At 40.7% G+C, this 15,684-nt stretch overlaps 1 protein-coding gene across 1 annotated transcript; it reads right to left on the bottom strand.

Moving 5' to 3' along the window:
• Positions 1 to 4,310: 4,310 nt before the first annotated feature.
• Positions 4,311 to 9,763, bottom strand: LOC306743157 (glutathione S-transferase Mu 4-like). Its single transcript, XM_079225648.1, has 8 exons — positions 9,695 to 9,763; positions 6,694 to 6,769; positions 6,520 to 6,584; positions 6,350 to 6,431; positions 6,064 to 6,161; positions 5,880 to 5,975; positions 4,677 to 4,787; positions 4,311 to 4,453 (listed from the first exon to the last, which is right to left on the bottom strand). Exons 1-8 carry the CDS (start codon positions 9,728 to 9,730, stop codon positions 4,358 to 4,360), a joined length of 660 nt encoding a protein of 219 aa, XP_079081774.1. The 5' UTR covers positions 9,731 to 9,763; the 3' UTR covers positions 4,311 to 4,357.
• Between the last annotated feature and the right edge of the window lie 5,921 nt (positions 9,764 to 15,684).

The following is a 15,684-nucleotide window of genomic DNA, read 5'->3' as shown; positions in this document are numbered from 1 at the left end:
TGTCATGATATTTGAATGGATGCTATTTAAAGATGGGGACAACACATATCCTGTGGTTGGTGTGGAGCCACCGACTGCTTGTCTAATTTTCTGAATTTTATCAGCAAAATAGGAGGCAAATTGATTGCATGCCCAGGTGGATTGGAGCGTAGCCGTTACCGACACCGGAGGATTTGTTAGCCTGTCCACGGTAGCAAATAGGGCGCATGTATTGTTTTTGTTTTGGTTATGATGTCAGAGAAGAAGGCCTGTCTTGCATTTCTAAGTTCCAAATTATAATTGTGAAGTCTCTCTTTATAGATACCACAGTGAACCTGGAGATTAGTTTTTCGCCACCTGCGTTCAGCTTTCCGACACTCTCTTTTCTCTATTCTGACCAGTGTGGCATTTCTCCAAGGGGATCTTTTCTTACCCAAGACAACCTTCACCTTAGTGGGTGCAATGGCATCAATAACATTTTTAACTATAGAATTGAAGCCATCCACAAGCTCATTGACTGAGATGCAAGAGAGGGCTGGTGTGGAGCAGAACTTCTGAATAAATAGTTCACTGGTGTTTTCAGTAATGTAACGCTTTGTCACAACCTTGGTTTGGACATTTGTGTGCAGGGAGATTGCACTCTCAAAGAAAACACAGGAATGTTCAGAGAGTGCAACATCCGTCACAGCAACCTTGGAAATGTCCAGACCTTTGGTGATGATTAGGTCTAGAGTGTGCCCCTTGTTGTGGGTGGGACCTGTTACATGCTGAGTCAGATCATAGTTATCAAGGACACCACATAGCTCTATAGACCCTCTGTCCTGGGGATTATCAACATGGATATTAAAATCACCAACAATGACAACACAATCAAATACAGATTATAGACAGCAGTTCAGTAAACTCATCAAAGAAGGTTGCACAGTATCTAGGTGGTCTGTAAATGTTGAGGAATAAAACTTGCGTGAAATTGAGAGCCACATATTCAAAGGAAGTAAAATGACCAAAAGACATCTGCTTGCATTGAAGAGACTCATTATATAAAATAGCAACTCCACCTCCTTTCTTATGCACTCTGGTTTCACTCATGAAACTGAAGTTGGGAGGTGTTGCTTCAATAAGAACAGCTGCACTGTTATCTTGGTCTCACCAAGTTTCGGTTAAAAACAAAAAATCAAGTTTGTGCCTAATAATGAAATCATTGATTAAAAATGTTTTTCCTGACAGAGACCTGACATTTAATAAAGCTAAGTTTAATTTGTTTAAAACTATATTTGCCCTATTTCTTTGGACAGGCTGACGAGGAATGAATGTTAAATTGGATAAATTTGCAGATTTACTAATGTTTCTTCGCAGCCTCACCTTTCCTTTTCGATAAGTTAGGACAGGAATTAAGAAGGTTAACTTCATACAGGGCCCCGACTGTTCCTGGAGATAATCAGTGGTGTCATTAACCTTGTAGTCCGGACCCAAAAGATATCAACCAATGTCTTTATCAGGTAGTGGAGATAGAGGATGGTTGTGGAGATGTTGTGGAGGCGGGAGAGGGGCACGGCGCTTTAACTTCGGTGTTTGCGTCAAAGCATTTAGAATCAGTGACGGAGGTCTAGCTGGAGGGGTTTCAGCACGGGAAGTGGGAGTGCGGAGGGGAGTGAATTTGGTTCCAGCAATGACCATCTCGTTCATGCTGTAAGTGAACTCCATTAGGGGGGAGGATGGGGAGGAGGGAGAGAGTAGAGAGGAGAGGGACCTGGATGAAGTGTGGGGGGTGGAAGTAGGTGCTGGTGAGGGAAGTAAAGACCCGTCCTCTCCGAGAGGGGGATCAATCCTTGATGATGAGGGTGGAGACTCCTCCTCTTGGCTCTCCTTTGGTTTCCTTCCCATGAGGTCTCCACGGCGATGCTGTGTGGTTATCTCTTGTTTAGATTCCTCTTGTCTCCTGTCCTTGGAAGTGGGAACAGACGAGTGACGCAGGAAGAAAAATAAGTTAGAGGTGAAGAGTTTTACCCCTGACTTGTTCAGGCAAACTCCATCTGCCTTAAAAAGATGCATACGCTCCCAGAAAATGTAAAACTTGTCGATAAAATGTACTGTATGGTCAGTACATGCAGTTGACAGCCATCTGTTCAGTTCAAACAGCCTGCTGAATCTTTCATCTCCTCTCCTGGCTGGTGGAAGAGGGCCACTGATAAACACCTCAGCATTGACAGAGCTGACTGTGTTTAACAAGTCAATAAAGTCTCGCTTCAGAACTTCAGACTCTTGTTTCACAATATCACAGCTTTCCGTATGCACAATGAGGTTTTTCACCGTGGGATGGTCAGCCATGATGTCCAGGATTTTATCTCTCATGTTAGACACCATATCTTTCGGAAAGCAGAGTATTTTGGTATTCTTGCTGCACATCGTTCGGACATCTTTTACAGCATAGTCTCCAACGATCAGAGTCTCAGGCCCAGTCTTTTTCTGCGGCCTTTTATGTTCGGTTCTTACCCTGCTTTGTGAAGATAGCTGCTTATCCAGATCATCAGATTTAGGATCCTGCGACAGTGGAGCGAATCTGTTTTTAAGTTGTAGGCTTGGTTGTTGTGGAGTTTTTTTGCTGGTTTTACTTTTGCCAGCTGTTTTCTGCTGTGTCCAGCTGCGTATCGGGGTTGAGGAGGAATTTTGCCTGCGTGGTAGTGCAGGCCAGCCAGTCGCATCAGAGATCTCAAGTGCTGGGCGCTGCCTGTTAGTCGTCCTGTTAGTCGTCCTCCAACATCCCGAGGGTGTGAATGCCGCTTCGCACCGAGAGTTCCAGGGAGGACTACCATTTGAGGTTTCGTTAACAGCTACACAGCCCTCCTGTTTCTTATTAGGCCTGGTGGTGCTAGTTAGCTGTGTCTTAGCTTGCATTTGTACAGGATTTTGAGTCCATGGTAAAGTGGTATCATTCTGACACAGTCCATTTACCTCCACGTTCACTTCTATTCGGTGGATTTTTTGTTTCCAAAACTGCAATCTTCTGCAGGAGTTTGTAGTAGTTGTCCATGGAGAGGGATGGCATCTTGCTGCTCCTTAGCTTTAGCTTAGCTGCTAAGTAGCCTTTAGCTTAGCTGCTAAGTAGCCTATAGCAATGTATCTTTAAACCAGCAGAATTAGGGCAATAGCCAGCCAAATCTATAGAAAAATAGAGTCCCAGTGGTTTTCAAGTGTCCGGGAGCTGCTGCTCAAAGATTCTCACAGAAGAAAAAACAAGAATATCAGAAGGTATTAGCAGAAAAATGCAAACAGAGGCGAGAGCAAGCAGAAAAGCGTCTGCACAGAAAGAAAGCAGACAGGAATCAGGATAAACTGGCGACAGGTATACAGTCAGGTCCATACATATTTGGACATCGACACGTTTTTCATTATTTTGGCTCTGTACACCACAACAATGGAGTTGAAATGAAAACATCAAGATGTGCTTTAAGTGCAGACTTTCAAATTATTTTAATTTGAGGGTATTTAGAAATAATTACAAATTAGAACTACAACAAATTAAATGTGGCCACCCTCTTTTTAAGGGAACAAAAGTAATTGGACAATTGGCTGCTCAGATGTTTCAAATTCAGGTGTGTGTAATTCCCTCGTTTTTTTCATTTACAAGGAGTAGATCTAGTTCTAAGGAGTAAGTCTAGAGTTCATTTCAGGTGTGGTATTTGTGTTTGGAATCTGTTGTGGTCAACTCTCAATATGAAATCCAAAGAGCTGTCACTATCAGTGAAGCAAGCCATCATTAGGAGTTAGCAAGTGAAATGCATGCTCAATTGGATTCAGGTCAGGTGGTTGACTTGGCCATTGCAGAACATTCCACTTCTTTACATTAAAAATCTCCTCGGTTGCTTTGGATGCAAGCCATCATTAGGATGAAAAATCGAAACAAAACCATCAGGGAGATAGCTAACACAAAGGTGAACATTTTTCATTTCAACTCCATTGTTGTGGTGTACAGAGCCAAAATAATGAAAAATGTGTCAATGTCCAATTATTTATGGACCTGACAGTATATAGACTCGACATTTAAGATCATAGAGACAGTTATGTGATCTGTTGTAGCCAGCTCATACAGGACTGCAACATCCCCGAGACAGTCATGAGCATCAGCTGTGTATATACACACTGTGATCCAGCCAAGCTGTTGTGTCAGACAGAAACCACAAGGAAAGCTACTGTATGTCTGTACTGCACGAATGTATGCAGGGATTACCATATACATGTTTGGGAAGGTGTAAAAGGACTTTAAACCTACACAATCAGCTAGTAAACCAGCTTATAAAAAAGAAATATTACAAACAATCTTATCTCTTGTCTTGATTTTATTAGTTACAGAGTCAGTTGCACTTGTGAAAATGGTCTTCTACTCCTTCTTGTTTCCCCACTTGGCCATCCTGTTGTTGACAGGAGTCTTCATGAATCGGTCTGACTTCATGTAGACAGCAATCTTCTCAAGAGCCTACGATGACATGATGAAATACCAAGGCATTTAAAAAAAGGCTTTGCAAGGCTACCGCAGAGACAACTGCATATAGACAAAGTTTACCTACAGACATCAGAGACCATCACAGCAACACAAAGACAAAAAGGTGCTAGAGTGCATATTTCCTGACTGTTAGATACAAACAGCACATCCAACACTTACCACTGAAAGTTGCAAACAAACATTTGAGTGTTCTCACCTCAAAACGGTCTAAAAGATCTTTGAGGTTCTTGAAGTCATCCAGGCATGTTGGATGAAACATCCTGTGTTGATCCAACAGCTCATACATGATGAAGTCCACATAAGTGATCTGTTATGAAGAAATGTAAGAAAGAATGTAAACCTATACATTTTGTTTAATCATATAATAATCGTATGTCAAATGGCGTGAGTGTTTTACTACTACCAGCCCCCAACTCTGCAGTTCTCACTCTATGAAGCTTTATGATTTGATAAAGCTCATAGTTTGGAGTTTTCACCTCACAGACTTACTGCTTGGTTCAGTCTCACCTCAAATAAACAGCATTTCCATCAAAAATGCTCTAATAAATCTAATATAAGCCACCTGCCCAGCAGCAAATGACAAAGTTAATAACATAAAGCTTCAAGACTCAATTCTATTTATCAAAACAACATGTATGAATGTAAATGCTAATGTTAGTTCAAAAGGCCATAATATGTCAAATGCATGTAATTAATGTGATTGCGTATTATTTTTGGCTTGTAATTGGAGTAATGCAGCTTAAAAAAATGGCTGTGCCACAACCTAACAGGGGTCAGCAACCTTTCCCCATCCAAAGAGCCATTTTGCCCTTTTTCCCCCCCCACACCGAAAAATGTGTCTGGAGCCGCAAAAGCCATTTGATATCATGGCTTATAAAGTTTTATAAATAGTCATATTATATATACAAAAACTATAGTTTGTTGTATTTATGAAATTATAGAACAAAGACAATTCTTGACATTGTATTGCTATTTTACCTATTATAACTATCAAACTCTTAAGAGGAGAAGAAAAAAAAGAAGTAATGTGTCGGCCTACATTGAGGTCAATTAAAAACAACTATGGGGAACATGAGTCCTGTCTATATGTGTGGCTTATGTGGTAGAGTGTCCATCCTGTAACCAGAAGGTAGCAGGTTTGATCCCTGTCCTCCTCACGTGAGGTTTCCATTTAAAAATGCATATTTTTTGCTACGTTTACACGGCTTGTAAACCGTGTCCTCACTTTGCCAGAGTTTTAGAGCACTGCAAACAGGGGACGGATCCGTTTTTACTAACGGACGCTTCACTGTCTCATGAGCTGCCACAGTGGCCAAAGAGCCTCATGCGGCTCCGGTGCTGCGGGTTGCCGACACCTGACCTAACATATGAAGCACACGTTTATGGCTGACTGACATACCTTTTCACCAGCAAACCACTTCCTGTCCCCCAAGTAATTGGAGAACTGCTTCAGTAGGTCTGGCAGCGACTCAAGGTACCCCGGCTTCAGATTGTCCTGGTTTCAGAAAGGAGATGTTGGCATTAGTGGAGACTTGGAGGTGTAAAGTAACACATTCAGTGTCGTTAAACTCCTTAGTACTCACGTAGTCAGCGTAGCACAGCCTCACAAAGCCGTTTCTGAGGTCCATCGCCTGGTTCTCCAAGAAGTCCACACGGACTTTCTCATCCTCCGTCTCTCCACCTGTGATCAGGTTAGATTCAGTGAGGAACTCGGGGAGCGAAGACTGAGAAACACCTGAAAAGTGTATACTCGTGTGGTTTTCTCTTTTTAAAAATGAGACCACGAAAAATGCATTATATTCATTTTCAAACTTTCAGAATGGATAGGAAACTAAATTTAAAATATTACGTGAAATAAACAATACTTACACAAATTGTGCTTACGAGCAATGTATCTCATGATGGCATTGCTCTGCACGATCTTCCTGTCTCCATCCTCCAAGTAAGGCAGCTATGGTGAGACATTAATACCATTATTAGTTTGTGTTTTATATTTGCCTTAATGATTTAATTAATACTCAAAAATTAAACTCACTTACATTGGGAAAGTCCATTCCAAGTTTACTTTTTTCATCTAACCAGCAGCTCTTGTCAAAGTTGGGAGCTGTGAGTGAAATACATGTGGGTTAGATGATTAAGTAGATATGATATATGGACACTTCAGTTACCATTTTGTTTAAAATCATAAACTATAAGCTGAATTGGTAAGTTACCTTCGCCACAGACGTACAACTTGTTCTCATACTTGGAGCCAGTGTACTCCAGTAGCAGACGGGCAGGCTGGGCGAGCTGCACGAAAATCAGAGATGAGTTGGTCAATGTCAATTTCATATATATATATATATATATATATATCTCTCAACACATTTGGACTCTGAGATTAACACATGAAGCAGATGTGAGCAGATGACATGAATTGACAAACATCAGTTGTGTGGCAAACATCTTAATTGATTAATCCAATTCAATGATGGTGCGGTGTGTCAATAGAGGGCGCTAGGGCGCCGCCCCTCTTAAAATTTTGCGATAAAAAAAAAAAACACAATAATAATATATACTGTCAAAAAACATTATATACCAAATAATTTAAATACGAAATATACCGTGTTGACGATAACAACAACCACTTAAAACTAGTTAAATGTGACCAAATATAATATATCGCCATTCATCACTGAGAAAAGCCCCTCCCCTCTCGGGGCGCCGGACAAATGTGAGTCAATAGGCTCGTTCGTTAGAGCTGCGCCTCGCCTGGAATCCAGACGAGAGCAGGCGGCCGCAGCAGGAGGCGTTGACAAAAAACTGCGATCAAGTCGGACAGTTGTCAGCTGTCAGCTGTGTATACGCAGGAAGTCACAGAAAAAAGTACTTCCTGTTAGTTTCAAACTTTTGTTTACTTGTAGTTTACAGATCACGTTTGGATTTATTACATGTGTTTATAAATATATATTTATGTAAAAATGAGTGTGTAGCTGCAGCCTTTGTTCTTTTGATGTCTGCCTGTGAAATACATTAGTTTTGATGTGTGTAAATACGATTTTGTATTAACAACCACACAATAAATGTTTTTAGATCAAACATGAGACGAATAGTCAATAATCCAGCGTTAAGTATTACAACTACACATAAAATAAGAATTTTCTACAACACGTGATGTTTGCTGTCAGATCTAAGCGGCATGCATTGCACGCCGATGAACGCCGATCGATTCTGCGCAGAACTGGCTCATCTCGAACGAGCCTACTGTGTGCGACTTGGTCCCGACTTGCTCTGACGTCATGCACACGTGGTCAACAATACTCTCACGAGACCAAGCCGGCTGTCGATTTCAGAGTCAGTCGCCGCAGTTGCTCTCAAACGACTGCTTGGCCCAGTGCATGATGGGAAACGCCTGGCTCTCGCCACATCAGAGAGCTGATTGGCTCTTAGATCTGACAGCAAACACCACGTGTTGTAGAAAATCCTTTTTTTATGTGTAGTTGTAATACTTAACCCTCGATTGACTATTCGTCTCATGTTTAATCTAAAACACATCTTGTGTGGTTGATAATACAAAATCGTATTTTCATAACACATCTAAACCAGTAGTAATGTATTTCACAGGCAGACATAAAAATACCAAAGGATGCAGCTACACAGTCATTTCTACATCAATATATATATTTATAAACACACATAATAAATCCAAACGTGATTTGTAAACTACAAGTAAACAAAAGTTCGGAACTAACAGGAAGTACTTTTTTCTGTGACTTCCTGTGTATACTTTGAAGGCAGCTGACAACTGTCCGACTTGATTGCAGTTTTTTATCAACGCCTCCTGCTCTCATCTGGATTCCAGGCGAGGCGCAGCTCTAACAAACGAGCCTTATGGAAGCGAGCAAACAATTCAGGGGCGTTACGGCGAGGACAGCTTCTCATTGGCGGATGAAACGAGAATTTTTGGGCGCACACCCGGAGCTTCTCCTCAAGCCGATATGCTAACCGGAGCTGGTTCGCTGGATGCTAAGTGTGGAGCAAAGCAGTGGCTCTGAGCAGCCGAGGAAGCGCCGGGCAGATGAGCTTGGAAGGATTGCTGCAGAAGTGAGTGTCAAAATCGGTGTGTGTGTGTGCGCGCGCGCTCCAGGCTAGCGCATCAAGGTGGCTCCTGGCCTTTTGTCTGTTGATGAGCCATCAAGACACACAAAACATAGTTGTTTGTCAACTCTGATTGTTGGCTTTTGTCTGTAGTATGAAGCCTGTTTGTAGTATATATATATTTCCCCACATCTTATCTGTCTGTCTCTCTATATATTTATCTGTAGGTTTGTGACACCACACTTGGACACAGCAGGGAACGCTTTGCCTTCAAAGACCACCTCACCAGTGCCACCTTACTGCAGGACCCCCAGTTTACATGTCTTTACAAGTAGTGGGGCATACTCTGTCAAACACCCAATGTAAAATGTGATGTCCCTCTTTCTGAATCTATTCTGCTCTAAACCTCTTTCATGTGACGGTGTGGGCACCTCTTTTATTCTGTAAACCTCTGAAACCCAACCCAATGTTTCTTAAACCATTCTGCTCTGAACCTCTCATGCCCAAAGTTACAGTTTGTTGATAGTTGTTATTGGACAGTGTTGAGTACTGTGTTTTCTTGAAATAAAGCTTTGTTTTTTAGAATATTCTACTCAAAACTTTTCTTCTCATTGTAGAGTGCTAGTTAAACCGCGCCGTCCAACTCCGCCCCCCCCCCCCCCAAAAAAAAATCACCAGCCGCCACTGAATCAGAGGTTATGAGTCTTGATAAACTTAACAAAAGTATGCATCTTATCAAATCAAACTATTTCCATGCAAGTGCAAAACATAAGTTAAAAGAACAACCATTTCAATGGATATAAGCATTTTGCAACTTTAGCTGTTAGAGATAACTAACGCTACATTGTTGCACCACGCGAGTAGTTAACTCATCTAACGATACTCACGGACACTTTTATACAATACATTTCGCATCAGCTGTTACTAACTTACGTAACATTTAACCTGAGCGAGGTTCTGTCAATACGTCTAATGCTCACAGAGCACAATGAAGCTATGGAGTACAATAAACGTTACAATGTTAGTAGCAAGTCAGATATAAATAGTTTGACAGGCGGTGTTTGTTGGCTCTTTAGCGGCAACAGCGCTGCACACATCAACGACTACTTTATGAACAAAGAAGACGGCTGCACTCACCCCACGAATATCCCAGTAAGCCAGTTTCATTGTCATCTTGAATCAAATGTGGCTGATGGCGACTCGCGCAGCTGCTTTGAGCCGCTGGGCGGAGAGGTGGGCTGGTTTCTTTCTGCAGGAGGTGGGCGGGGTGACCCGGGCGGGGTGAATGGGTTTAGCCGTGGAAATCTCAGACCTGCTCGAAACTCATTGGCTACTGGTCTGATGACAGATTCAAATTCTTCTTGTGAATGCGCCCTCAGTCTGTGTAAACAATAAGGCAGTTACTGACCGGTTCTTTTGTCTGCATCTCTGCACAGTCATGGTTCATCTCCAGAGTGTGTGAATGTGAAGACGCTCGGCAGCTGCTCTCACCAGTACATCCATCTCACGGGACAATGCAACCGATGACTGACAACAGGTAGCATGTATAGAAATCCTGTTTTAGCCAAACAGACGCAAGCCCAGACAGAAAACACAATGAAAGCTACCGTTTGTCTATACTGCAAGACTGTATGCAGGGATTACTTTACGAAGCTTTTGAATAGCACCATGGATCACGTGCATTCAAACGAGTTTCATCAGGGTGATGTTGAGCAATCATTTGCTTCCACACAAAAAAGTAACAGGGAAAGGGATGAAAGTTAATTTGAACCTTTGGTAAAACAATAAAACCTTAAGTTCCAGTTAGTAGCTTTCTTTATGGAGCTTTTAAGAGTATCACATGGTATTCGTCAGCAGATTTGCTCAGCTGTCTCTTCAATGCAAGCTCAGTAGTTTAAAAAAAACAAAAATTCATCAATAGCACTTTTTCAAGAGGTCTAAAAGTAGCTGGTAAGTGGACAAATAGGTACAAGTGCAGTATATGAGGGCTATTTTGGTTATCAATTAATGTAATAATCATGCTTTGATTGCGTAATGAGGAACCTGCAACATATTGACAATTGAACCTAAAATGATAAGAACATCAGTCTTACAAATACTGAAACTAATTTAATTTACAATGATAGCATTACAGAAATGCTTGCACATTTACATCTGCTTATTTTTATATGACAAATGACAACATTTCATCATTATAAATATCATCTATTACTTTTCAGTGGATCAGCTAATTGACAATCGTTTTAACATTACCAGAATCCCAACACAAATAATACAGACATATTATAAGGTTTATGCTACAATGTGTGTGAGCTATAGGGATTTATTATTTGCAGCCAATCCCCAATCCTTTGTATCTGAAATTTGTGTTAGACTTTGTGCTCACTTTGACCCACATTGGAGAGTAATGAGCTGACACACCACACAATGCTCACTTTGTTTCACATCCTGTATTGACTCCCACAACGGGCCATAGTAAACATAGCTAATAACTGCATAAACTACAAACATACCTTTAACATTAACAAAATGTAACTATTACAAACAGCACAAAAAGTTCTCTGCAGGGACACTTCAGGCTTTTTAAAAGCAACATGACACCCGATAACATCAGGACCCAGACTGAAGGCAGGAGTTTGAAAAGGGTGTGTCAAGTTAGTCGACTTTCAGTCACTGAATGACTTGGAGTTTGTGGGTCTGGGGTTTGATAACTCCGTTGCCAATGATATAGCCAAGATATTCAGTCTCGGTTTCGGCAAACTGGCACTTTGAGGGGTTGATAATCAGTCCGGCCTCCTGGAGCTCTCTGAAAACCGCCTTCAGGTGGTCCATATGCTCCTCCAATGTGTCACTGTGAACAACAATATCATCCAAATAGGCTACAGCTAAACCAGAAAGTCACAACAATTCCTGGTCTATTAATCTTTGGAATGTTGCTTGGGCGCCATGCAGTCCAAAAGGATTACAGTGAATGGTGTTTGGAAAGTGGTCAACTTACAGGTCTGCGGATTCAGTGGCACCTGCCAGTTACCTTTGCAGAGATCAATAGTGGTTAGAAACTTTGCTTTCCCCAACCGGTCAATGAGTTAATCAATGCGAGGAACTGGATAGGAATCAAACTCAGATTGCATTCAGATAGTGGAAATCTATGCAGAATCTTATGGTGCCATCTTTCTTTGGAACCAAGACAATGGGGTTACATCACTTACTGCGCGATACCTCAATGATGCCTAGGGCCTGTCGCTGTGACGGCTGGTTCCAGCCGTTACACACATCATGACGGTTTGATACAAATAAAAGCAACTGCAAACTATAATCTGGGTGATACAGCTGAAAAAAAAGCCTTAATAATCTAAACTAAACCACTTTCTTCAAAATAATATAGTTTGCACAGTCACACAGGTAAATATATAAGTAGCATATAAGTATAAAATAACACCGAGCTCCAAAACAATATATCAAGATCTGACAGGAAGTCAGAAACACATTAAATCAGAATGCATTGCATGTATTCATAACTCATAATATACATTTTACGTCATCTAAAAGTTGGCATAACCATTACAAACAGACATACTGCTGTGGCAGCATGACTTGTCCAAACACATGGCAGCAGACAAAGGGACCAGAGCCCACCCAACCCTAAAATAAGCTTTCCCTCTCTTAACTCCTCCCAGCACGTAAACAGGTGAATCACTCCACTGGGCTACGAAGGGAGTTCAACATACGCAGGATATCTTTTCGTTATCTGGCTTAACTAACCCCCAAAAATGCTATAACAGCCCTACATCACTGGTCATCAACTTGGCAAAACCCAGGCTTTCTTAATTGCTTGATTGCTTTCTTTTTGCTCCAAATTTTTTCATCCTCCTGAGCAATTTGACCTGAGATGTTGGACGCCTGTTTCACAGAGCTTTTGTTTAGCTCGACAGGGGAGACGGGATTGGATCTTTTCACTTTAGACTTTTGTTGTGGTTTCCAGCTTTTCTGGCTGAGCCTCTTTTCTGGTCAGAATTTAGGTGTTGGTTGTTGGTTTTCTTCACAGGAAGGAGCAGGGCAGGAGTTCATCTCTCAATTTCACATCCACTCACTGACCTTTTCTCTAATCTTTTAGCCTTTGGTTCCCACCACCCACCATTAAGGTTCAAATGAGAATTTTGACATACTATGCTATTTATATTTCATTACTTCTTTTGACGTACTAACCGTTGACTTTTTTTCGACATACTATATGACTTTTTTCGACATTCTTTTTTGCTACAAGCTATACTAGGACATTCTTTACAGATTCGTTATGGCATATTCTTTCAATAATAGACCATTTCCTTTTTGGAACACAATAACAGCTAAATGGATGGCTACGTACGCACATCATGCGCTGTGAACGTCTGTTATTTTGTCTCATTCTGCGCAAATAATAAAAACAGGCGCATGCAAGTGATACGAGCGCACACTGCAAGCGGATAATAGGGGTAAGGCGATACAATCCACCGCACAGCACTTCTATAAACAGAATATACGTCACTTTTAAAGCAGGTTGCAGACAAACTATGTAGTAATTATAAGGATATGTGCTCATATATAAAACATACGGGTGCTACATTACATCGCTTCCAGCATCAGTTTGAACCAACAATTCGCAGGTTTAGTTTAGCTAAAAAACACACAAACACACAATCTGTAGGATCATTAGCCCGTCATCCACTACAGAGCTTGTTTATGAACGGTAATATGACAACATTGTGCCGTGTGGACAACTGCTGGAACTCAAGCAGATCTCATTTGTCTAAATAAATTCATCGGCCTTTTGTTTTTATCAATTTTATAACTTGCAGTTTTCAGTTTCACTCATTCTCTTTCTGGGATGTAAAAACGACAGCTATTCAAGCACTCCAATGCGAACATTTATTTTTAATCGACACAAATGCAATTAAATAATATTTCACAAACAGCACAAACAATTCTCTTGGAGGGACACTTTGGGCTTTTTAATAGCAAAACAAGAAACCCCAGAGATAACACCAGGACCCGGACGTAAGGCAGGAGTTTGAAAAGGGTGTGTCAAGTTTGTCAACTTTCAGTTCTCAAAAAAAAAAAATATTCAAGATTTTTGGTAAAAAAATGAAAACTGAAGAAACAGATCATGCATCATTCACTGTACTATGATTTAGAAATGTACGTATTTTAAATATCTCAGCGCAGAGTTACTGTTCAGACTGAAACAATCATAAAATAAGAGTTAGTTTAATAGGATGCTACAACTGAGTAGCATTACTACACATCAGAAACATATATTGAGGAGCCAACATGCAACTCTACTGAATAACTGAAGGACTGTAAAAAAAAATCCCAATGACCATTTGACAAAGAACAGCTGTGGGAAATATGTTACATTACCAGGCAGGAATACAGAAGGAGAAGGTTTTTCTCTGCCAGTTATACAGCAGAAGTTAATGTCCTGTAGATAATTACACTACAAAATGTCAAACAAACAAACAGAAATCCATGCAGTTTGGCAATATGAATATTCTTGAAAGGTTTTGCATGTTAAACACATTTTGCTGCACAAGTTTATGATTTGGTAAGGTTGGTCAGGGCCGTAGCAATACTAGAACTACTGATGTCATCGGTTGTAGTCCACCTCAGCCATTACTTTGGCACCAAAAGAAGTTATTTTATTTTGGACTTTCCAAGTTTTTTTTTCAGTCAAACATCTTTAAACTTATCGTAAACTGCCAATTTATTTAATTTGAAGGAGTGGAAAATTATATATGATTATGCTGACCTGCTAATGTTAGCTTTGGCAGGTAGTTCAGTTTGCTAGATAGAAGCTAATTACATCAGACTATGTAAATATTTATCAACAACTAATCTCTTTGTAAGAACTAGTTTGTGTGGTGGGACATGTGTTATTTTAGTGATGCATAAATCTCTACTGAACTCTTCGTTTCAACTTAAGGTGCAATGTTTAAGATGTGGCCACATACTCCAAGGACATAGGAGACAGCATTTCATATCTATACTGGGTTCATACAATCTCAATTTACAGTCATCGGTTCTAAAAAGAAAAAATGAGAAAAGCCAACTAAACACTAACAGCATGGCAAAAATATGCAACAGTTAATCGCTAACGGAAAGCCCGCCACCCAAGACCCGCGAGGACGAAGCGCTAATCTCGTTTCTGCCTTTTCTTTATTTCTTCTAGTTAATGAACACGTTCAATGTGACAAGCCAGTTCTGGCTAGAAAGGATTCGTCTTGTGTAAAACTCTCGCAAGAGTTTGTATCTGTTCGACAGAGTAATCTTACATTTCTATAATAGAAGGTAACGTCTGCATTGCTTGTTCACATGCTAGTTTGAATAGAATGTGTTATTTGTTTAAGAGTAAGGTTCAAAGTTAAGGTTGCTTTTATTATCTTAAAGTTACATTGAGGAACTTTCATTTTGTGTTGATTTTGACAATAGCGTGAATATTTACGAGCACCAGAAAACCAGTCTGACAGTCTACCCCGCTCAGTCCTGGTTCTGGTTTTCCCGTGCCTCCCCTTTGCTCTAGCGGGCCCACAATGACAATGACGATGACGGAGGCCCACTGGGTCTCCGTCATTGCCCCACTGGCAGAGATGCTGAATCTTTAGAAGCGTCATTATTACATTGAGACTTTTTTTCATAACCAGCTAAGAGTAAGTGAAAATTACTGGACACAGCAGTGACTCACTACCGCCTCTCACGGAGCAAGTGATATTACTCTTATCCTGATCGTCTTCCTACTTTAGTCGCTCAGTGTAGGATCAAGTTTTTAAGTTTTTTTTATGGGTTGAATCTTGAATGTCAATATTATTCAATGCTTGGTACAGGAAATACAGACTCTCCACAGAAACTCTGACAAAATGTCGTCACAAACCACGAAAATCGTAATATTTAAAAATAAATACATCAAGAGACAACGTGAAATTGACATGACAAATTACTTAAAGTGGTACCCTAAAGGAAGTAAACCTCTTGGGTACACAGATTATAGGTCCGCTCTGATACCGCCACAGTAGCAATTCTCATGACTACTTTTCTCTTTTCACAGGTGTGATATGTTGATATGCAAATCTGTACAATGTCCTTATGTGAAAACT

The sequence above is a fragment of the Taurulus bubalis genome, assembly GCF_910589615.1.
Source record: "Taurulus bubalis genome assembly, chromosome: 11".
Classification (NCBI taxonomy): Eukaryota; Metazoa; Chordata; class Actinopteri; order Perciformes; family Cottidae; genus Taurulus; species Taurulus bubalis.
This window is presented reverse-complemented; position numbering and strand designations above follow the sequence as displayed.

Coding starts and splice junctions, on each gene's coding strand:
- LOC306743157 (XM_079225648.1), bottom strand. CDS start 9,730: ATGACAATGAAACTGGCTTACTGGGATATTCGTGGG. Junction 6,585..6,693: donor GTTGTACGTCTGTGGCGAAG/GTAACTTACCAA, acceptor TTTCACTCACAG/CTCCCAACTTTGACAAGAGC. Junction 6,162..6,349: donor TGCTCGTAAGCACAATTTGT/GTAAGTATTGTT, acceptor ACCTGATCACAG/GTGGAGAGACGGAGGATGAG.